Here is a 24,802-nt window from a genome sequence, read left to right as displayed (position 1 = left end):
TCGAAGCAGCACTTTAAGGAGGTTTCAGCCAGGTCCCTGCTGCAACCCATCCCACTGGGATCCTACAGAAGCCCTAGACATCGCTCACGAGACTCAGCCCTCATCTTCTCACCCCTTCTGTCTGTGGGGAGAGGACCAGCTGAGCTAAGATTTACCATTAGCACTTCATCGTGACAAAGAGGATTTGGAGAAGCAGCCAACTACAAGCTCCTGCTCCAAACCCAAGGGACACGGACATCCCCTGACATGAGGGGCTCAGTGACCGGGCCCCTACAGCCCTCTGGGGCACCAGGAGGCTGCAGCCACCAAGACAGCTGCAGGTCAAGCTGCACACATTGTGGGGAGAGGAACCTGGAGATCAAAAAGCTCAAATAATTACCCGATAATGACAGCTCTGTGGGGAGAGGTAACAATTACAGCACCTCGTTTCCCATCACAGCAGGTAAGTAATGAGCAACTGTTGTATAAAACCTTTGGAAGAACATTAATTTATTTGCATTTCTTTTAACGTAAACTCATCCCATGTGCCCAAAGCCAAACAACTATGAGCTGAGACCACAGAGGCCTCTCTGTTATTGAAATCTGAGGGAAAAAGCGACTCATCCCCACCACCCCATTAAGTTAGCAGCAGCCATGGTTTCACATACCCTATTCGGGATTCAAAGTTTCTCCCACATTCATCAAATAAACCCATTTATTTATACATAAAAATATAAAGCTGCACAGTATTTAAATCATTCCATTTGCATGTACTTTTTTTTTTTTTTTTGCATTAAAAGATGATTATTAAATCACATAATATGAAACGATGGAAGGATTACTTTGCATAGTCACTTGCAATTGCTGTGGCAAGCTTAACCCTGTAAGGAAATGCCAACCAAAGAAAATTAATGTGCTCATAGTGGTGAACAAAGTTTGTTACTTCTGTTGAAATAACATTGGTTTAGTAAATGTAACAATAAAAAAAAAAAAACAAACAACTATTAAGCCAATACCAAAAACAACTTTATCACACAGATGTACCAGATCAGTGTCACCAAAACCAAACAAGTTGCATTCGTACATTAAAGCAACTCACACTTGCACGAGACAAGAATTGTTACAGTATTTTCAGCACAGACAGTTTAGTTAAATGCTACTTGTACCTCTCCAGGCTGCAGCATGCCTTAACGTTAAAGTCAAGGATATAATGAAAGAGCTGTATTTCACTTGGCTCACGACTGGATCAAGCAAAAGCAGAAAAGCGCTATGACAATTTTCACATTCTGGTGATTATCAAACTCAGCACTCACATTCCCTTTTATATGGATCAAGGAGGAAAGATTTTGGTAAATGTAACGCTTCTGCAGCTTTAATGTCAAAACAAGCAAAGCATCTGAAAAGCCTGAAGTCAGTCCGTGGCACTGCAACACATGTATCCATCTCTTCTAAGAGACGTAAATAATTTAGGACCCGGGTGACTTTCAAATTCAGATTAAACTTCTTTTAGCAGCAGGCTCCTTTGCATTACCCATGGGTATCCCAAAAACATCTATCATTTCTCTAAATGTGGGATAGATACTGCAATCGATCCATACAAATAAAGCTGTGAGAACATCCATCTTTCATAGAAAAGGAAATGGGTATTCACCAGGTATCGACCGCACGCTTCTTCGTTCACATCTAGCATTGGATAATTCTGGGCTCATTAAAAATAATGTGTTTTGTCCTTTAGCAAGAAAGCAAGCAATTCATCACCTGATAATATGGGACGATACAGTCACGAGCAGAAAAGCAATGGAATTGTAAGAGCAATGATATTAAAATGCAAGCTTTGCAGGCTTACCTTCGTATGTTTCTAGGATGTGCACAGTGTCGCCGATCTGTAGGGAGAGTTCGTCTGGTCCCCTGGCATCATAGTTATAAAGGGCTGGACAGAGAAAACACTGCTGTTAGCACATGCAAACACAGCTTTCAAGATGTTTACTTCTCCACACAAATGACTTTATGATGCATTATTGCCACGTTCAATCCTTCTGTACAGCTTCGGCCACCTTTGGTCAAGTTCCTCATTTCACTCCTATCTCCTCACGAGCAAGTCTCAAAAGCCACACGTCCACTTTTTAAAGATAGGCTCCCAGTCTATTCATAATGCTCTGTTTCTCCGTAACAATACATTCCATTTCTTGTTGGCCTTGTCTGCTTCCAGCACTTTGTGGCAATCTGATGCAGTTCTGCAATAACCCTGCTCTTGCAGGTTAACACGCAGCAAACGGCTTCAGAACACCCCAATTTACACGGCTGTATCAAGGAATGATTTCTCAATCGTTCATAAAGTTACTGCATGAATACCGTATTTAAAAACAACACAGCCAAGTTCCTTCTCCTTCCACACCAGTTTCCAGAGATGGGGTCTGTGTGCAGATCAGGTGCTCCAGGCACTCTCTGGGATGTTAAGGAAGAGAAAGCCCCGGACACATCCCACGGGTAGCAGAGCAGCCTCCCCACCTGCAGGAAACCCGCAGAGCTCACAGGACACCAGCCACACGTGCCGTGCTCATTACAGGTCACAAAGCACTTCCAAAAAAAGCCTCCAGCTGAAAACCTACAGCACGAGGCCAAAAAGCAAACTTACAAAGCGCCGCGCCACCAGCCCCAGGCGCATCCCTGCTCACCACAGCCATGGAGGACATGGCCCCCCCAGGAGGGCCAGCCCCTGAAATTCCACCTAAAAAACTGGTAACTGGTGAAAAACACTTTCTTCATCTCAAATCTGATTACCAGTTTAGCCCTGAGTGCATGAGCAGGGCACAGCCAGCAGGTCCCAGCATGGGGACAGGCCCCGGCTCCCCGCTCAGCCTCCAGCGATTTGGCATTTGCCAGGGTTTATCAAGTTCCAGCTGACGGTGCTGACAATAATGAAGACACGACACGCTTCGTTGGTCCTTCTCTGAGTTGTATTCCTCCGGCTGGAGCTCAGAACTAAGTAAATAACATCCGAGCGCAAAATTGAAAAGAATACGAAACGAAAAAGGTAGGAAAAAGCAACAAATACAAAAGAGGAAACAGAGGGATCCTAAAGAATACAGGGAAGGACACTCAGGTAAAAAGGTACACAGATCAAGCAGACTGCAGGACTAATAATAACAGGATTTAATGAAGGTTTTAGAAAGTGATAGTTTTATTGACATCAAAACAAGCCCAGCCAGCTATTCCTGTTTTCATTTTTTTATTAGCTTTTTCATTATTACAAAGAGATAAATCCTCGCTGCCAGGTATCTGGAGCAGGATTTCAAAGCCGTAATTGCTATTCCATGGGAGGAGAGCGCTCTGTGAGAAAACACGAACCAAAATTACCATTTTGAACTGTTCAGAGCAGAGGAACATCAACAACTCCTGAACGGCGGCACAGGGGACAGGCTGCTGGATCCCACTCCTGGGCAACTTTTGCAGCTAAGGTTTGTGAGCTGCAGAGAGACGAAGTCGATATGAACTCTTCTGACCTTAGATGGTTAAAGCTCAGCTCCTAAATCCAGGCTCCTGGGCTTTATTTTGCTTTCTTGCATGTCCCAGCTGTCACCGCAGTGAGATGAACCTTTGGGTGCTCGGCGTGTGCAGGAACAAACCCATCCGAGGCCTTGGGGCCCCCGAGAGCAATCTCGCTGCCTAATACCAGGCCCCCAAATCAGGAAAAATTCACACCCTGACAGATTAAAACCAGCTGAGTACCACGTTCATGCTTCAGCCAACCATTTCTCAAGCATCGAAGCTGAATAGCATTAAGGATCAAAGGCAGCTGTGAAGAAGAGACGCTAAAATTGATACCCAGGAGTGCGAACCTGTCACAGCGAGGAGGGTCAGGCAACGTGAACGTCACTGTAACGACCACTTCTTGGGACTGAAGATGACAAAAAGCCATCGAGAGGTAATTACTGCCCATGACAGCTCCCACTGCCCTCAGCTGAGCGAGCGGGGGCCGTGGAGGGAAGGCTTATTAAAAAACACACACACACACTCACACCAGTACACTGAGTCAACATTTAAGACATGAAGTACGTGAAGTACAAGTTGCTTTAAAAAAGAAAAAGGAAAAAAAGTTTGGCTTAATTTGGAAAATCCCATTCTCAGCATGACAGATTTTCAGCTTGGGGAGTCGTAAGCTGAACGAAGCATTAGGAATATTTGCACCATCTAACGTCAGGCCTGCCCATTGGGCTTGAATTTTTGGAAAACGAGCTACGTAGCCTGTAACTGGGCTCCTAAAAAGTCTTTGCAACAATTCACAAGCAAGGAACACGCTTACTTAAGCACCAAAAGATGCGTGGCTAAGCCAGTGCAAGTCAGTCTCCCGGTTACTGTGGTCTAACACAGCATCCCCATGCTCCTCTTCCCCACACAGACTGACATGGCACAACAAAAGCAGCTCCTTTTCTATTGCAACTCAGTACCCTGCTCCTTATCATCTAAAATAATTTAATTTATAAAGCCTTTTCTCCTTAAGGGATAGACTCATGTCAGAGAAAACTCCAGCAGCCACGCACAAGAGCTACCAGAAGTACCGGGGGCACACCAAGGCTGCCTTCGCCGTCCTCCTCCTTCCGAGCAGCCCTACACACAAGGGCTGAAATGCCAAAAGCAAAGGATCAGTGTGGGCACCGAAAGAGCAATTTTTCAGCGCTCCGAGTTGATAAAGAAAGGAACAACGAACAGGGCATTACAGTAATTGAGTTAAAAACCCATTTATTGGTAAAGAATGGGAAACAAACACCGCTGAAGAACCGCACTCATTAATCTGCACGTGTTAGAAGAACTGGAAAAATGAAAGAGGGGACGGAGGAGAAAAGGTAAGAAGCAAACAAAGGTAATATGCTGGGAAAGCTTTTCTCTGTATGAGAGCTGAGATAGCCAGGACACCATAAAAATGTGAGCGTGCCCTGGAATTACTTCACATTGAAGTTTGTATTAAACATTTCACACTTGGAAAGGAAAGCAAGCGGCCATTGCCATACTATCAGCTTTATTTTACACCCTTAAAAAAAAGACGGCAGCACAGGGCAGCGAGATGTTCCGCAGCACATCTGGGCCTTATTGCTACCTAGCACGGCTTGGTAAACCGGGGGGACTTTGTAAGGCCAGAAAATAAAACAAAGCTGAAGTCATTTTCCTTCCAGGAGCATAACCACTGCCCTGCTGCTGAATCCCTCCGGCAGAGATCAAATAGGAGAGGATAAGATGCTCACTTCACAAGGTGCTGATTTAGACAAAATGGAAACGTAACCAAGTCTTGGCATCTGTCATCTGCAAGCACGGACTCACAGAGCAAGTGACTTTTGACGTTCCCTCAAATTTCCTGCACTTCGACGTTGCGCTGCATAAAATGTGCTGAAGTATGCGCTGGGCACGAGAAAGCAGGAAGAGTTAAAGAGGCTGGGAGGAGGAAATAATTAGCTCAGCTTACGGTCAGCGCTGGCACAGGACCAAGCATGTAGGAGCCGGTGATGAGTCAATGTGAGGCTGTTCAATTGGGCTGCGGCAACACGGGAGGTGACACGGGAGGGACGCTGCTGCCACCCCAAACCCTTCGAGAACACAGCCCAGCTTTCCCCACGTGAGGATGGTGCCAAAAACAATCCAGCCCCTTAACACCAGCCCCGTTCCTTCCAGCTCTGCCCCTTACCACGGCAGCAGGTCCCTGTCACGCCAAGGATATGTTGGTGAAGGGGGTGTTTTCTCGGAGGCATTTCAGCAGCAGTGAGCTTGGTGGCACAGCTATATTTTAACAGCCATTCCGATGGACTATAAAAATCGAGTTCAACACAATAAAATTGCTGTCGCGCTACTGTGGAAATGGTTAGCAAACAAACAGCCCCTGCAAGCCACCATTCACCGCAACACGGAGCTGACGATGCGGAGCAAAAAGCCTCGAGCAAGGCGAAAATGAGGTGATGGGAAGGAGGTCTCATTTCCTACTCTGCTCTTCCTCCTCGGTATTTCTACCAGGAAACAACACCGAGAGTCCTGCACTGCTTTCTCAGGAAAGTTTATAGAGTGGGAAGGAGAGGAGAAGGCACCGTGAGCTTTTACACATCAAACCTCGCTCCATTTGTTTGCACTTGCCATCGCCTTATTTGTCTCCCAGTCCTTCAAGCTGTCTCCAGCAGCAAGTACAAAGAAAGAGCACGGATCCACCGTCAAACAATCCCCGAGGAACTTGTTCTGCTTTCTCAGAAATCACAGCCAGCGAGAAGAATTACCTGCGAAGAGCTGCAGTGGGATCCACCAACACTTTTTCTTCTCCCCAGCAGCTAGGCTATCGCAGAAGGAGGCAGCGTGGTATCTTCCTGAAGCTGTATCTTACCCGGGAGTTAACGTGAGAGCGCAGCCACGGATGCTGCTCAACCAGCGCCGAATACATTAGAAGAGAAGCCCAGGATTTTGCAAAAACAGGGAAAAATTGTTTGTCTCCCAACCAAGAAGACACCACATGACTCGGGAGGCTTTCAGGCTAGCGAGAGAATCGCCCTGGCAGCTAACCTGAACAAAGAGTCCCTGTCTGAGGCACTCAGGGCTTTAGGGCCAGGCTCTCCCGGTGCTGCCATGGGGGAACCTGTGCAGCCATACAAGCCCCACATCACCCAGGGACAAGCCCTTTAGTGTATGCTCATGCTGGAAGAAACAGGGAGAAGAAAAACCCAAATTCCTACTCTTTAAAACCCGGAGTCACTTCTTCCTCTCTCCGTAAATCAAGCATACCAACCTCCTGGAAGCAAGGAGGAATAAAGTAGGGGAACACGTGGAAGATGTGCCCGTGCAAGCTCGACTCCTCACCTTTCTGCTCAGCAGGAACCTGATCTTACAGCTGCAACACTTCAGACTTTGGCTTTCTGCATCTGCTCCTGCATGTCCCCAGCCCGAGCTGCGGGCACTCGGACTCAAACGGGTCGGAAAATATACAGGGGCCTCTGAGGGCAAGGTATTGATAAAAACCTGTTCATGCACCACTTCAGGAATACTTTCAGCTGGAAGCTCCAACACCAGCTGAACCACAAAAACTTCTAAAAACGTAAACAATAGCACAAGTGAGTGATTCTGCTAACTTTTTTTAGGATGTGCTCCTCCAGCTATACCCAAACAACCGCCTTTTGTTTTCCCTCTGAGGCTCGGCACCCAGTACTCCGCACAAATTACTCCGGGCACTCCTCGAAGACTCACTTGCTTCTCCAGGCATTTCTTTTCCACCTAACACCTTGCTAAGGAGACGTTCCTCTCTGTTAGGAGGCTGCTACCAGGAGCAAAACTCTGGTGAGCAGTGCTGCGGGCACACTGCAGGCAGGCAGTCCATCCTATTGCCGAGATCCCCCCTCAGCAAACAGCAGGGGATTCTCCCCGACGTGTCTGGAGCTTTATCAGCCCCCGAGCTCTTTAGGGCAGCGACGATCAGGGCTAAAGCCGGGCAATCTGAAGGGACTGCAGATGTTCCCTTATCCGGAGAAATGTCTGCAATTTTTTTTTTTAATCCCTTAGTTACAGCGAAACGTAAAAAACCAACAAATAAACAAAATGCAGCGTTAAATACCAAGAGAATAGTTGGCTCCTCACCAGACCCCCGGGGTTGCTGGTTTTGCCCCTTTGAGTCACGCACTGTGGAAACTACTGCCCGGGACACAGCTCTGAGCCACAAAGCTGCAGGGCAAGCACGCCCCTGTTCCCATCAGGACACCCCAAACACTGCAAACTCTGGGAAAAGGCTCTTCCCCTACTGCTCGCAGCCCTGGCAGTGCTGGCACATCACTGCACTCGCTTACAAAGGACCCGGTGCTCACAAACAGCAGCTGGCAAAGCCCAGGCTTGGAGGAACTCGGCGCTTGGCTTCGGCTTGCTGCTGCCCATCGCATGGTCTTCTTCTTTCTGCCTGCCAGCTGCTTGGCTAAAATAAAAAAAAATCAACCTACAGATGATGGTAGCAGTAAAAGAGTTGTTTTAGTTTCACCACTTAGCCTTTGCTCTGGGGATTTCACGAGGCTGCTCCACTCTTGGCCACAGCAGCCCCAGGATGCATAGGAGACGGCCACCATCCAGGAACCACGATCCAAAAAGCTGGTGGGCACGAAAGAGGCAGGCAGGACAACAGCGGGAGGCGAAAGAGCACATTTAGTGCAGATGCATTCTGCTGCCCTAATGATTCAGCCTCCATGCACAGTAAAAAAGGGTTTAGAGTTGGTTCCTGGAAGGAAAGCGAGCAGCTCGAGTAAGTTTTCCATCTCCCCTAGGTGTAAATCTCCAAAGCCAAACCCCGTCTCCCCCCAGCACATGAGGTGACACCGCTGGGTGAGCAGTGCCAGGAAACCTCCTGCGTGACCACAAATTGGGAGGAAACGGCAAAGAAACCCACAGCAGGAGCCTGTCCGATCTCTTATCTTGCGACAGCAGCCTAAGATTTAGGCACAAAGAAGTCTGAAGGTTCCCACACACCCTTATCTGCGACTCTTCTGACTCACAGTGATGTCCTCAGCCATATTTCTACTTAATACAATCACAGAGCAACCCCTCTGCGAGCGCTCGTAAGGCATTGGAGTAAGAGCCTCGATAACCTGCAGCCATTCCAAGGCCACGATTTGTTCACCGGGCTCATATTAAGAGCAGATCTCTGAAGGCACACGGCCTTTTAAATCATTCACCATCCGTGTCAGGACTTGGAAGCTCCACTTGGAAGCACCAGCACCACCAGCAATATCCATTTTATTTCTTCTGTCACCCCTTTTTATTCCACATCCAGAGCTCAGGGCATGCCTCCCCCAGCAGCACCAGCTCAGTTTGGGGAGGATCCAGCAGCGGGAGCTCCTCGTCCAGCACCAGCTTCCTCCTTCCTGGCTGCCCCGCTGTGCACCCCGAGCACACGCTGCTCCATGACGTCGGGCTTCAAATGCAGCAGTGCCGGCACTTCCGTGCTTTGTCTGGAGGGAAAGGAAGACACGCAGAGCACGCACGAGCTTCCAGGAGGCATTTCCATCCCTCAGCAGCCTCTGGGGTGTGTGGCAGCGCCGGGTCTCCGCATTTCGTGGTCTGAAAGCTCTCCAAAATCCAAGCACCAACCTTTACTCAGTGATGCCCACCAGCACGCTGACCTCGGGCACTTGGGTCCATTCCTGTTCCGAGATCACACGGCGCATCCACAGAGCTCGGCTCTCCTGCGGGGTGACAACGGCATCTTGCTCCTCCAATTCCTTTGGTAAAACCAGCTGCAAACCTCTGAGAACACCTCAAAAAAAGGTTTATGCTAAAATAAATTTCAATTTTCCTCCAAGCTAGAGGAAGAAAACTTCAGTAACTCATTGAGGAACTCATTAAAACATTATTCCAAAAAAAATAATAAATGACTATTGCCACCAGCGGCTGCTTTGGGAGAGCTTCCGAGGTGCAGCAAGTAGGAGAGGAGAGAGGAGCCCGACGTGGTGAATATGGCAAATGCTTCCAAACGGGATTAGCACGAGCTCCTCGCCCGAGCTTCGATTCCTTCACCTCGGTTGGCTTTTAGGCACTCATCCGAAGCGAGGCACATCTTCAGGTATTTACCGCCACGTACTGGATTTCAGTCCTGGGGGGACTCCTGAAGGATTAGCAAAAGCATATCCTGCACGTGGGCCACGGCCAGCGCTGGACAAACTCCAGAAACACAGCTATTTCCAAAAAATGCTTCTCCCCGTGCTTGCAGGCTGGACGGAAGCCTTCCTGGCGGTGCTGTCCTGGCTTCAGCTGTCTTTCTGTTTACTTCCCCCTGTCCTCAAAGTTTTGCCTACGTACAAAGAAGATGCTTTCATTTCACACCAATAAATACCAAGAAAGCTGGGCCAAGTACGGCAAAACTGGGATTGTCTCAGGGTGCCTAAATCTAACATTTATGGCAAGGAACGGCCAAACAGGACTGCAACAAGCACTAAGGCACCACTTGAAATTCAGGGATGGTTTTTGCTCTGAATTAACACCAAACCCAAACCCTTCGTCAATCAGGACCTTGTCCTGCCGTCACTCCACACTCGTGCATGCTGTAAAGCTTAAAACCTCATCGTGTGGAAATTCCCTCTTCCCTTTTCCTTCCAGGAGTAAGAGCATTAATTAATAGCAGATAAACTCCTAGAACAATGGAGAACTCGAGATCTCGAGGGCCCCTTCCCAGCCCTGCAACCAGCCCCAGCAGGCAGGGAACCCGAAAGTGCAGTGCAGGATCACACACGAGCCCCAGGCTGGGCACGCAGCAGGGTACGATGTCTCCTGGAGAGCAATCCTGCACGTGCTTCCTCGAAATAGCACCGCATTGATAAATACACAAGCAAACACCACATAACAAGCACGTTTTCTCTGCTGGTTTTGGAGGTCACGGCACAGCACTGCTGGGACAAACCCACAGCGTGCAGGTACCTACCCTGACCACCCTTACGGACAGCTCTGAATGTCACTCGCAGAATAACAGCAGTAAAATATCTTCCTCGACTTCCTGAAACCCTTTCCTCCCCCGTTTTAAGGCACGAATCTGAAAGCACGAGACCAGCAGCTCTCGCTAACGAAGGGAAGGAGCCTCCGTCTCACCGCAGCTGCAGACCGCAAGCACTGTTTTTTGTGCAAACCTGAAATCTGCCCTCAGCAGCTTCAGCCCCTCCTCGCACAGCAGAAACAAAGAACCAGCACTCACTTGGAGGAGCTCCCGTGCTCTCAGATGGCACTACTCTCACCGAATTCCTGTCCCCCTGTTCGAAGAGCCATTACAAGGGCACACCTGAGGTTGCAGGCCATGCACACCTTCGTAACACCGCTCCATCCACCAACTCGCTAGGGCACTCCCTTAGAAATAATAATAAAAATTAAAAAATACTTTCAAAAAGCCATCCCAACTCCAAGAGGCACTAAAGCGCCCTGACCTGGAAATCTGGTGACACCCCTCCTGTTTCAAAGCCAGGCAGGTCAATTCCCCTGTCAAAGGGCAACAAAAACTGACCGGTAACAAGCGAACACACGCCAATTTCCAAACCGTGCGGCTTGCAGTTAAATCCCTTCTTTTCATGGGTTTTGTTTGTTTGTTTGGTGGTGTTGCTGTTACATTTTTTGATGTTTTGCTTTAGCAGTGCATGTGGCAACATGAAACCCACACCGAATTCTGTGCACGTGGGCAGCTTGCAAGGTCCTGGCTAAGGACTGTGACCTACAGATGCCATCGCAGGTACCTGCAGTGCCCCGTACACCCAGGTGAGCCACAATCACGGGATGAGAGATGAAGCAGAGCCGCACATCACGCTGAAGATGAAGGACGGATGATGTCGGGAGTGGAGAAAAGCTGCTTCAATGAAGCTGTCCATTTCCCAGTTCCAGCAGGACCCCATATGTGCACCCCATAACTCCAGCACCCCGCTGGACCCACAGCCCTCCCCGCACCGAGCCCCGGGCCCTCTGAGGAAGTGGCACTGCATCACGCTCACAACTGCCCGCCGAGATAAGCTGTGTGCCAGCGTGGCAGCGCTCCTCCTCGAGGGCTGGCCGCTCAGCTCGTGCCTATCCTGGACATCCAGCATCGTTGGGGAACTCCACACCGCGGGACGAGGCTGGCCGAGCAGGAAGAGCAGCGTGCAGAGCGCTTGCACCCATCGCCTCCATCATTTATTCCAAGCATGTCTCCGACAGCAAGCCTTGGGATGTCAGGAGAAGTTAGCAGTGCACAGGAACACGCTGCTCAAAAGGGAAAAGTCACACAAAGTGTCAGAGGTGTATCGTACACACACACTTGTACGTACACTGCATGTACCAGGGCTGGGCATCGCTCAGAGGGCAGCTCAGAAACAGCCCCGCTCGGGACAGACGATGTTCCTGTCCTGCTGTCAGACCACGCTGCGTCCCCACCATCCTCCAGCACCAGCCGGGCAAGTTGTTGGGAAGAAAACTCCTTTAGTGCTCCCCTCACCTCGCCAGCGCTCACTGCTTCTGCTCCGGGACTGCCTAAAACTTATGCTCTCATTCCCCACAACCTGCAAATTTCAGAACTAACCAAAAAAAAAACAAAATCCCTGAAGTCTCTCCAGGTACAGAAGTGCCCTTTTTAACTACACGCAGGTGTGTAAAATGCACGTAACCAGGTGGAATATTAATCTTCATCAGGAGGAAGTTCAGCAAAGCAGAATAGAGGCAATCGTCTCCACACCCCGCATTTAATGCCTAACAGGGAAAACTGGTGTTCAATTAACTTCAAATCCTATTTAATCTCTTTGTAACTCCTTCCAACTCTCGCACCCTGCAGTTCATCAGAGAAATGCCGACACTACGGATCATCCTCCTCAACTAACTTGAAGAAAAAGAAAAAACTATCTGAGGAGAAGCAAAGCTGTCACAGAAACCAGGACAAAACTCCCAAGAGCAGCCGACACGAACAAAACGCAGCCCGAGCTCCTTTCTGCTGAGGACCCGGAGCCTTTTCAAGGGTTAGGGCTTCAGAACACTTCCAACACGAAAATAATCCCGTGCTTTATGAAACCAGAAAAAAAAAAAAAAAAGATATCTTTTTAAATTATGTTTAAGTCTAGTTCACTCACTACACATCCAGTTTCCCACATGGGATGTCCACAGATAAGCAGAGTTCACCCCGAAATGAAGTGAGGATCCACCCAGCTGCTTCCACACCTTCTCACTCTCACCATCCCAAAAGCAGCTCCCGGAGCCTTGGCATCCCCTTGATCAGAGCCAGGTGCCAGCCCTATAACACAGCACTTCTCCCCAGTGTCACCGGGTTTACAGCCCCACCGTATGCCGTCTGTAGGGCAGCATTTCAGGAACATCCTACCTGCCCCACACCCCAACACAGCTGGCCGGGCTCCTAACAAGCACCAGTCATCCACATCATCTCTGCATCCCCGGCACCAAATTTACAGCATCCACACCACGTAGCCGGTTTATTGTTGTAGAGTTACACTTCCTAGGGATGTACACATACAAAATTCATCCCTGAAATTCACTGGGGCTCTACGCACACCCACAAATTCCCCTTTTCCTGCTCAATTTGTTTACACCAGGCTTAGCCGTGGGCATACACCAGAACTACACGGAGCTGAGCGGCACACGCTCCGCTTCTCCTTTCCAGCTGGAACAGCCAGGTTTGGTCCTTCCTTCCCTAGGACAAAAGCTCTCACCCGTGCCAATAAAGTTTTCTCCTCCTCAACCCCTAAAAAACCCCTCTGGATAAAACAAAACGCCCCGGTTTGAGGACGGGGCCTTCCCGGCAGCACGCACTGGAGCTCAGCTCCACATCCGAGAGGCGTTTCAGCCTCCGGCAGAGAACAATTCCCCTCTGTTTTGGGGCGGCAGACGAAATGGATCCTCGGGAAGCAGCCAGAGGGGAAGCCCTTGGATTTTCCTGCAGATTGGGGTGCCTGATCCTGCAGGTTGGGGTGCAGGAACTGCACAGCCCCGTTTTGGGGACGCGCACCCCACAGGGTGGGCTCTGCACCGCCCAACGCCCAGCTGCGGGACGGGGCGCACATCCTGCATAAAGAATAAATATATTTAAAAAAAAAAAAAACTATATATATATATATATAAAAATACAGTGGTGCAGGGCTAGCTCTAACTCCTCACGGGTCCACAAGGCTCGAGGAAAGAAGCAAAAAAAGAGAGAGAAAGGACAAAAAGCAGCCCCTCAAAAATGAAAAGCGAGCCCCCGGCCGAAGGGGCAGCGGCTGAGGCCGGCCCGGTCCCCTCGGGCTCGGCGCAACAGGCGGGGACGGGGAGGGAGAGGGGGGGGGGGAGGCGGGGAGGGTCCTCACCTACGCCGTATTTTTCCTCCCTTTTGGTGGGGACCCAGCGGGTCATGGCGGAGCCGGGGGTAGGGGAGCGGGCGGGGATGCCGGAGCCCCGCTCCTACGCCGCCATTTTCCAACCGCGGGACGGGAAAAGTTTCTACCGACGGCGGAGTCATGTGGGGCGGGCGGGGCCAGCGCCATGGCGCCCGCCCGGGGACATGGGGACGGCCCCGGGCGTGAGGGGAGAACCGGGGGGACCTGTGGGGTCCGTCCTGATCGGGGCTCCCCTTCCCTGACTCCCTCCGGGCGTGCTGTTCCCCCCCGCCGAGGGAAGCGGGCTGAGGTGGTGCCTCGCCGTGGGGTTAAATTCCGGGCACCTGGACGCATTACTTTGCTCAAAAGTTTCTTTTCTCACCCCAAAGCAGCTGTGCGGGAGGCTCTGTGGACAAGCAGCCTGCTGGCTCTGCCCAGGTGGGCAGGGAGAGCGGGCAGCCCCCACGGGAGCAGCCCGGTCTGCCTCAGGATGCTTAACTCCCCAAAAGTCACTGATTTTATCACAGAATTGCCTAGGTTGGAAGAGACCTCAAGATCATCGAGTCCAACCTCTGACCTAACACTAACAAGTCCTCCACTAAACCATATCGCTAAGTTCAACATCTAAACGTCTTTTGAAGACCTCCAGGGATGGTGACTCCACCACTTCCTGGGCAGCCCATTCCAACGCCTCACAACCCTCTCAGTAAAGAAGTTCTTCCTAATATCCAACCTTTTATCAATACTTCTTGGCTTCTGCTCTGTTTTCTGACCCTGGGGCCCTCCAGGGTTTATCACAGAATCATTAAGGTTGGTAAAGACCTTCAAGACCATCTGGTCCAACCATCAAATGCATGGTTCTGCCCAGAGGATCAGCCCTAAAGCAAGGTTTCCACTCTTGTTTCAGACCTGCAGGGTGTCGGTGTTTGGGTATTGCTGTTTTCAGGAAAGCACCATTCCTGAGTAAATCCTCAGCCGTAATGGTCAGAAACCTTGTGATTTCTAAACCTAAATCAAAAAACTGGTCAAAACCCAGCCTCTCTTGGCTAATTAGCATGGAATAATTTGATTACAAAAGAATGAAGAATGGAAACCATCTTCTTGATCCCAGTCCCTGTGCTCCTGGGAGTCTGAGACTCAGGTTGGCTCTGCACTGAAGGAGAAGGCCCCGACTGCATGCTTAAGAAAGTAAATGGGCTCTCTTTGAAGATCGGGGCTGCACATCTTTTTCTGCACATATTGTCTTACATCACCGGGAATGCAGAGGGTCAATTTCAATATCCCAGGCTTTGAGATTGAGTATTCAGCTCAGATCTCTGAAGGTTCCTTTTTCCACGACCCTCTCCTTTTCCCATCCTTGTGATTTGTTTCCCATGTCACCACCTACACATTCAAACTAATCAGGATTTCATTGCTCCTGTCCCGCTGAACTCAAAGGCCGTGGTGATAGACCCAGTACCTTCATGCATTATGCCCTGGAGAGAAGATCAAAGGGTTTTCAAAGTCAGCTTCTTGGCTTATCAGCCTTATCCTGAATTAATGGGTAAATGATTAGACTCTTACCAAAGACAAGTTACAAGTGAGCTCTTTGATTTAACAGGTTTATTTTTTATAAGATAAATCAAAGTGAATTAACTGAAATAATGGGCATATTTGTTCTGTTCTTATAGTCGTCTTTGTTCCTCTGTGCACGCAAAAGAATGAGTGAAAGGGAAAAGCAGTGCAGCTATGGTATTTATTTCTAGTCATGAGTACTTTGCAGTTATGTACAGCCTCAAGTTGTGCCAAGGGAGATTTTGGATATCAGGAAGAATTTCTTCGTGGAAAGGGTGGGCTGCCCAGGGACGTGGTGGAGACTCCAGCCCTGGAGTTGTCTAAGAGACGTGTGGACATGGTGCTTAGGGACTTGGCTTAGTGGTGGACTTGTAGCATTAGGTTAAGGCTGGACTTGGTGATCTTAAGGGTCTTCTCCGACCCAAATGCCTCTATGACTCTAGAGGACTGACATATTCTTTTCTGTGGTGCTACCAAGAAAATACCTGCTGCAAAACTGGAAAAAAAGCAGCTCAGGCATTAGATGGTTTAGAGATCTTTAAGACTACTACTTCAATAATCTGTTATAGGGAACCTGATTTACCTTCATTTAGGTTACTGATAACAAGGAATCACTTCCAGGAACACCATGGTAGCTTTGCAGATATGGAACGTGAAAAAGTGATACCAAGAAGCACTGTGATGTTCATTTTAACTTTGAGATATATTTAATTTGCTCATAAAGCGAGCTGTTGCTATACGCTGTTCTTCCAGAGCCCCAAGATTCAAATCTAAAATTTAATCTGGTTTGCTTTTTTCAGTGTTGAAGGATGCTGAAAGAACATGTGTCCCCTCATGAGAAACGTACTGCTGACAGCCTTCCTTCTGGTGTTAACTAAGGGTTAAACTGAATTCTTATATACGTTGGTACCGCTTTGTTTAAGTGTACATGTATATACGCATGACATGGGAATTATGTGTACCTATGATTATGTCCCTAAGGTAGGAAGTACCATTTTCAAGAGAATGAAAATCAAAAATTTATTTACAACTTGTACATATGAACTTCTTGTTCTGTATTGCAATAGAAAAAGTTATTTTGATGTCAGTGAAAAAAGGGGGTTGTCCTATTGTCTGGTCATCATCTGTAACACAAACAACATGAGTAATCCCATGACTAACATAAAGCCCCACTGATACTGAATGAGGTTCCATATTCATTTTATTACGTTCCACATTTTCATTATAATGAAAACTTGTTACAAATGCCATCAAAATTTTGATAGCCAGTAAAAAATATTCCTCCTAGTTCGCAATGCATGAATATCCCAATGCTTGTTTTTACAGCTAGGGAAAAAAATTGTCATGGGATAGGACTATAATATCGGGAAAGTAAAAGAGTTTTATTTTTCTCCAGCAAACATAATATAAAGTATCCTTATGAAAAATATTTTTCATTAAACTGCAAAGTGTTCTAGCTGACATATTTTACATACTTGAGCATAATATGTTTCTTCACACTGGGCATGTATGTTTTTCATTTGCAAAGAGGAAACTGAAAAATGCTTCTTTCTTTAAAATCTGAAAGCTTTATCACATCATTATGTCAGCTCTTTGGATTCTCACCTTATTTTTTTAACGCATCCCGTGGAATTGGAGGCACTTCTCTTGGAGCAAAGAAACATTCTTTTTCATAACATTAACTCCAAGAAATCCAAATGCAGCATTTGGCCACAAATGATACTTGAAATTCATGTCAGAGAGATTAGGAGTATCTTTGGAAAAGGATGAATGGAAAGAGAGCAGCCATCCTGCATGAAATATATTTGCAATAAATGAGAGAGACTCTTTAATGGACAGATGCAATCAAATTGTATTTCATACTTACTGCATATGACTACACAAGAGGCATGTTTGTTCCATCTCAGTTAAGCATCACTCTTTTTTGTAATATGTATATATTTTCATTGTCAAGCTAAATAGGTAAATTCAATGTTTTCAGTCAAAATATGTAAGTAGTTATGCTACACATATAATGCAAATTCCTTTTGGAAATATTCCTCCCAGGAGATGATGTGGAGGACTAATAAAATTGTATAATAAATAACTGGTTTGCTTTTCTATTTCTCTTAAATGATATTCTGCTGGAAATGTTTTGTTTCCACTTGAGATGCTCGTCATCTACATTTTTCTGTACGATTTGCATTTGGGGTGAATGACCTCTCTGTCAGGACCATTTCTGTGATGAATGGCAACCTACATTCCATGTTTGGGTGTACAAAAAGAGTTTTTATACCTGATGGAAAGGCATTTTTTAAAAGTATTGTTTTGCTACAGTGTATTGCTCTTCATCAGAATGGAAATAAAATTTAGTTTATGAGTTTGCGCTACAAAAATGGCTTCAACCTTTTAGCCTTGGTCTTACATATACCCGATATATGTATGAATACCTTGGGGATCTCTTCCAGGTGAGCATGGGCATTTTTCAGGTAGAATTAAGAAGTCAAAACTGAATTGCCTTTGACCTGCTTGTTGGCTTCAGCCTGACAAGGCGTGGCTTTTATAAACCTAGACTGAAATCTGACAATAGCTAGAGGGAAGTTTCGTGCTCTTCCAGGCTTCACCCATCTGGTTTATAAGCATGCCCAGTAATCTTCCCCTTTATCTTTATGGAATCACTTTGACTGTATATGGGTCAGTCTTAAGCCTTTTTTTCTAGCAGAATGACATGTATGATAACTGGCATGCTAGATGCTGGCCTTCCAATTTCCAACAGAAGTATTCAAAGGCAATATTGATATAGGAGTATCAATATGTGGCATACAGTGCATTCATCACGCCAGCTTAGTACCTTTCCGATGAGTTAAAGAGAGCATCTATCTATCCATATTGCTGACTTTTAATCAGCATTTGCTTCCTCCTTGCATTTTAATTTTTATTTTTACTGACTATGCAGCTATTAGGAGTATAAAGACTGATAAATTATTTTTAAGTTCAGAAGAGAGATAAAGGTATTCATTTATTAAGTAAGATTTTTGATTAAACTGTTCATGTTTTAGCCTAAAAAAATGAGGCTGAAAGCGACTGTTTCATAAGTTATGCTCCATCTAGAATAATGTAGACTGTTCTTACTGTACTATACTGAAAGAGATATAATGAACAAAACATCTTCAGTGGGTTTGATGCTTAAATGCAAATGTGTGAACATCTCCTAGTTACTCTTTATAACTACATGGGTTTCCAAAGTGATGTATTTTAGGAAGGCTATCATTAGCATAGATACAGCTTAGTTTATGCCCTGGCATTTCATCTTGTGCTCCAGAATACAAAAAATCAGATGAGTTTTACAGTGCTACAATAAATATAAGTGGCTTCATTTCTGCTCAAGGGGAAAATCTGTTTTCTGATCATAGCAGAGAGTAAGATTTTACATTCTTCAGAGGAAAAGCAAGATGAGACTTTACGATGGGTCAGTCTCTTCCATCCCTGTGCGCTCTGCACAAATACCATTTACATTTGTAGCACATCTTGTTCTGGAAAAAGAACAGCAGGCATCATCTCAGGTAGCGCGTGTATGATAAACTGCGTGGATTTTGGACACTGGCGCATCAGTTCCCGTTGGGCAGGACGGTTGCCTTGCCAATGCGAACTTTCTCAGCAGGGTATCAGAAGGGCATGCCACCTCCTAATTCCCAGTGCTTGCAGATGGTGTTGGGAGCAAGAGGAGCTGGAGCAGTGTGTTTACGGTACAGCCACACTGGAGAGGAGAGATGTTTGTTCCCACAGGAGCGTGGGAGGCTTGGAAATAATGGTGGCAATTTCAGGTCTGTCCAACTTCATTGCTGCCCAAAATTCCTCCTCATCTGGCTTTAATGTTTTGTATTTCCAAGTGAAATGTGGAGCAACTACACATATAGTGGAACAACTACATAGTGATATGTTGCATTGGTTCCTTATAAGAGCTGGACATTAACCCTTACTTAATAGCAGTGGCCTCTCGCTCAAAAGTAAGTGCTCAGGAATATCATGGCAAGCTTTGCAGCTAAAGGAAAGAGTGGTATAAATGACTGCAAAACACGAGCTAAAATAGAGTTTACTGTTGGTTAGTGGCAACCTGATCCTCTGTGCAATAACTTTAAATAACCAACAGTGTAAGGTTTTGTGTTTTGGGCTGTTGTTTGTTTTGTTGTTTGTTTGTTTTGTTTTTGTTTTTCTGTTTAGTGTATAGTGGCGCTTTTTTCATATATTTGATATTTATAATCTAAGTGAGGTTTTGAACTCCATTTGCATACTCTTAAGCAAATTCAAAGGTAAGAGGCAAAGCAAACTGCTTTATGTAACAGCTTAGTGAAGAATCCTTCCCAGAGACCAATTGCCTTACTTTATAAAATTCCAACAGGTGTAGGTTTAAAATCTAACACACTGTGTTCAAAACAATTAAGAACAGTTTTCCAAAAAATAGCGAGAAAGATGTTTTCTGGTAACTGTATCCTGGTAAACTCATTTTTATTGTAAGGTAGATAGTGATCAGACAGAGTACAGCTTGAGATGAAAACATACATTATTCCTGCTCACAAAGCACTTATGCGGTACCTAACATTTAGAAAGCACTGAACAAATATTAACTCTTTCTTGTGAGCCAGGAAGGTGTCCTTATCTCCGTTTGCAGTGGAGAGGCAGCTAAGCTAAGGCCAGCTTTTTAAAATGTGACAAGCATTCAAAAACTGAGAAACTCAAAATACCAGACCACTTCGGTCACACCTCTTGATTATGTGATTTTCCTAAGGCCAAAAGTGACACATTAGCCAGGGCAGGGTTAGATTTCATAATTTCCTCAGGCTGCAGGCAGTGTTCCCTCTCGCCTTTCGATGAATGATACGAGATGACAATGAGAAACGACGATGTAAGGACATGATGGACTCCCACCTGTTATAAGGGCTGAGAAACTGGTTACTGAAATACCGAGTATTTGGAGCAAAACTGAAAATGATTTTGCAGAAAAACGCCTTTTCCTGGGCAGGATTCATAGACATGTCCTGCACGTCTAAAAAAGTGTTAATGTTGAAAGAAGAAAAAATATATATAAATATATAAAATAAAAACTTCCTATTAACTTTTTATTATATATCCATTTGAGCCCAGTTTTTGCTGCTTCGCCTTGCTTTGGCTTGAGTCCTGCAGCCCGACCCCTTCCAAAGGGGGTGATGGGCTGGGGATCCCCTCTTCCCAGCTGTCTTAGGGCCACTGGCCCAGTTGCATTTAATAAAAAAAAAAGTCCACATTAAACCTCGTGTCTCATATCTGATTACATTGATTAAAATAGCTCAAAACAGCTTCTCCAAGCATTACTTATTGACCTAAGACCATATAGCAAGCAAAGAAATCAACCACTTGCTTTTGGTCGTCTGTAAACATTAGCCTTTCCTCCCAAGTTTTTGTTTATTTTAGCTCAGTCAGAAAGTTTAGAAATTAAGGTTTTTTAAGTTTCTCTTTCCAGATATACCCCCTCACACTCTTTTAACTTTGAATTTTCCCTGCCTATATTGCTGCGCATATTTTAGGAATTCTGCTGCAGTATCCTTTTGACTACTAACATGTAATGTTAGCTGGGAAATAGAAAATACTTTGTGACCAGGTTCAGCACCACAATGTTGAACTTTCCTTGGTTGTAAATATTCCCTTCTGAGATCAGCAACATTTTTTGTCCAGTAGTGTAAGATCCAGGATCCTGGAAGAGTGGAGACCTACGCTCCGTACGGGTCTCCAGTGGGAGGCACCTTCAGCTCCCCACGCCGAGCACGGGGCTGTTTTGCAACTGTGCTGCAGTTGGCTGCCACGCATCAAATGGTGTTCCTTTGCTATTCCTAGGAAAAAAAAAAAAAAAAGAGAGAGAGCAGATAAAACTCTGAGTGCCTTCCTTTTGTCCAAGTTAGAAAAACAACTCAAAATTCTCTCCTGTCATGCTGGGAAAATGTCACTTTTCTATTTTTGTGAGGACACTGCACTTAGGTGAGTCAAATACGGTGAGGCTGGCTTCTGTATTCAGGAGCTTGCCCTGGCTATGCCCAAACTTCAACTCGCAAACTATTTATGAGTTGTCTGGAAACAGCAAGTGGCGAGCTCTGCTCCTCACTCTGTAATCATCAGTCCTTGGTGTCACCCCGAGTAGCTGCACGCAAACGTGGCCAGACAGCGGTGGCGAAGGAAGCACAGAAGTCCTGCTCTGAAAATCAGGAAATCCTCCTCGTCACAAGCCTCCACCTGAAAAATGATGGTTTGCTCATTTGAGAGAGAGAAACACTGACGAAAGGAACCATTACCCGCTCCATTCTGAATGTTCTTCATCTGCCTGTCTGTATATGAATACGGAGTACCTATAAAACACATATATTGCCATAAACTGCAATAAAAGTATTAATATTCTGGACAGGAATCCAATTTTATTTTTAACCAGCATTTGCAGGGGATTGTTAAATCTTATAATGGAAGCATTGTCTAGACAGTTTTCTTGCTGGCCAAATTAATTTTTTACTTTGATTGTTTTTAATGTATTTCCTGGAACAGAAAGTCCCAATAATTTGTTTACAGCCTTTTCTGGAAACTATCAGATTTGTAATATTCAGAACTGATATTAATTTTTCTAAGGGAAACCATATATTCCTGGAGTCTGAACGTTTGAGGGGAGAACAGGTAGCTGTACACTCTCTCAGACAGTTATATAAAAAAAAAGTTATTATTATTATTATTTTTTTTCAAGTGAAACATTATCAGGTGTATCATTTGGAAAGGAGCAACGCTTTCTTTCAGTGAGAGCGAGCTGTTTCCATCCGATGATTTTTATCATGAATTACTGTGTATAAAATGAGCCTGTGTATTTCTGTATTTCGCAGTGGAAAATCACAATTACAGCCACTATCGGACTCGCTGCTGCTACATCAGCCCGAGCATCCAGGCAGAGACCGTGACACAGCTTACAGGCCCTGCAGTTTCAGCCTCAGCAGTGGTCTTTGTAAGGCAGGGTAAGAAATTGTTGTGCAGCATTTTGAAAGCTGCTGCGCGTGTTCCCTTTTCACCTGGCCTTGATCCAAGCTCGCTGAAAGACTCACATTGATTTTGGTGAGCTTTAGGCCTGGTCCGGCTCTTCCATCAACAGCTTTCGGACTTCACATCTCTCAGTCATAAGCATTAAAACAAGTCAAAACATCACAAGTTTGGACAACGCCATAGGTGCTGTGCATAATGCCTGTAATGTCATGGTTTGGTTTATTTCTTAATGCACTTTAATAATGATATATTACTGCCTTCCACTTTCAGGAAGTGTAACTGATTCGTATCAAAGGCATAAAAAGATTGGTAAGACACTTAAAAAAAAAGCCGGAATAGATGTATGAGGCTGAATTGCCACCAAAGGCCACAAGTTTGTTTTGTGGTTTGTGCTGTTTGTTTTTTAAGGGTATTTTCCTTACCCCCCCTCTTTTTTTTTTTCCCTCTTCCCTCTTTTTGTTCTCTCTAGTGTCACCCCCCTGCTTTCTAAGAACCTCGCCATCAGGCACAGAGGAGGAAGTGCAACCCATCGGAGGCCAAATAAAGCAGAATTAGTCCTTCCAGGAAACCAAACTTCCTGCCCCTGCAGAGCCACTGTCGGACACGCCGGCTGCCTGCCCAGACGCCTTCTTGCTCCTTCTTCAAGCCTCATGGCCAACACAACAGAGCCAGGGAAGGCTGTGTGATGGAAAGGACTTTGATTGCAGCACCAGGTCTTTGCTGAGGGTTGCCAAAGCCGTAGCACTTAGAGGGAGATTTCGTTTTGTAAGATTGCAGTCCTCCTGTAGATGCTTGTTCCAGGAGGCTTCCTTCATTGCACCAACACACCGGGCTCATCTGCTGGTAGGTTTTTCAAGGGTAGCACCACCAGGTACCTTTGCCTGTGTAAGGCAGCATGGTTTCCCTGGCCACACTGCCAACCCCTGCATCTCCCTGCCTCTGAATATCTCTGCCACCTTCCAGTGCAAAGGATTGACTCTGCAATTGAGAGAGGTCTGCGGTGATGCGCGTGAGAACAGTTGTCGCATTTTGATGGTTCTTTTAGTGCTATAAAAAGCAAACTTCTAATTCAACTTCAGAGCAAGAAATATTTTTTTCTTGAACTCTTTGTATTTATATAGCTATCTGTCTTTAGATTAGACAAGTAGATACAAGAATTGTCTTGTAAAATTGTAGTTTCCCTTTAATAAGCCACTCTGACAGGCAATTATTCATGCAGTCTGCTCTGTGCTAAATGTTTTCTCATGCTGTGCATCCCTGTCTCTTGATTGCAGGAATGTGCTCCTGTGAATTATAATTATGAGTAAATATGAACTGGTATGTTTGAAATGATTTACTAGAGCTTCCATTGCTACATGATATTGATTCTGTTCTGCTTTACAATGATACACTTCCAGAGAATGCAATTCATTTTTTCACCCTTTGGATTTTTAAGCTTGCTGTTTATATTTACTGTTAGATATTTAGACAGAAGTTGGAGTTACAAGGCATCAGGTACTTCTTCAGTGGCAAATAATTTGCTAATGATTAAGTTTCAGGGAAAAAAAGAAAAAAGAAAAAAAAAAAGGTGTTAAAATTTGGTCCTGTGAAAATGAATGTATTGTACATATATAACAAGACAGGCCAAATTCATCTTCCTAATTATTCCATTTTCAGCAGCTACTTTTGGACAAAGAAAGGCACTGTGGTTGTGAATGTTGTCTTTAGGTTTGCCAGCTTTCAAAGGGAATTTCAGATTCCTGGTATCACAGCTTTATTTTTCCTGGGTAAGAGTTTGGAGTTTAACTTACCATAAGGAGCTGGAGTCTGGCCGAAGTTCATCATCCAGGATACCTCATGGACACTGCAGAAAGAAGAAATCTGCAGAAAGCACTCATCACATTTATCTCAGACGTGTCAGGATGGGATAAATCATCTCCTAATGGCGCCCATCCTTCTCCTTAACTAGACAGCCCATATAGACTGTATAGACTGTAGACCAGACAACTCTTCTCATGCTAACACTTAAACTACATTTACCGGTAATTGAAAATTCTATGGGATGAGTATATATGTATAAAGTTAAAAGATCTGCTGCTGGGAGAGATTTATGCAACCAGCACAAGTCGTGTTTAACTTAATAAAACTGACATTCAGTCATGATAAAAGAAAATCCCGATCTCACTCAATGTAGATCTATAGATATTTGGGCCATACTGAGTAAAAATCTAAAACTATGTAAAAAATACGTGCTAATGATGTGTCATTTGGCTCTTTGGCTTCAAAAATGAGCTGTGTGATAGAATTACACCAGTAAAGCACAAGAGTAAAAATACATCAGGGGCCTTATAGGATATAAAATATTTTTACTCCCAGGACTAATGCTGTTGACTGAAATGTCATGCTTCCTCCGAGAAAATATGAGGTTATGTAGGGTTCAAAGTTGTATTTAATTTTAA

The 24,802-nt window shown here is 45.6% G+C and overlaps 1 protein-coding gene across 2 annotated transcripts in view; it reads right to left on the bottom strand.

Annotated features, from left to right (window-relative positions):
• Positions 1 to 13,904, bottom strand: part of DOCK1 (dedicator of cytokinesis 1) — a 257,844-nt gene extending 243,940 nt beyond the window's left edge. For both annotated transcript variants that reach the window (XM_032190845.1, XM_032190846.1), the window contains exons 1-2: positions 13,779 to 13,904; positions 1,826 to 1,909 (exon numbers count right to left, since the gene is read on the bottom strand). In XM_032190845.1, the coding sequence (XP_032046736.1) occupies positions 1,826 to 1,909; positions 13,779 to 13,824 (130 nt within the window). In that variant the 5' untranslated portion in view covers positions 13,825 to 13,904. The remainder of the gene's footprint in view (positions 1 to 1,825; positions 1,910 to 13,778) is intronic.
• Positions 13,905 to 24,802: the final 10,898 nt, after the last annotated feature.

This window comes from Aythya fuligula, chromosome 7 (genome assembly GCF_009819795.1).
Source record: "Aythya fuligula isolate bAytFul2 chromosome 7, bAytFul2.pri, whole genome shotgun sequence".
NCBI classification, from domain to species: Eukaryota; Metazoa; Chordata; class Aves; order Anseriformes; family Anatidae; genus Aythya; species Aythya fuligula.
This window is presented reverse-complemented; position numbering and strand designations above follow the sequence as displayed.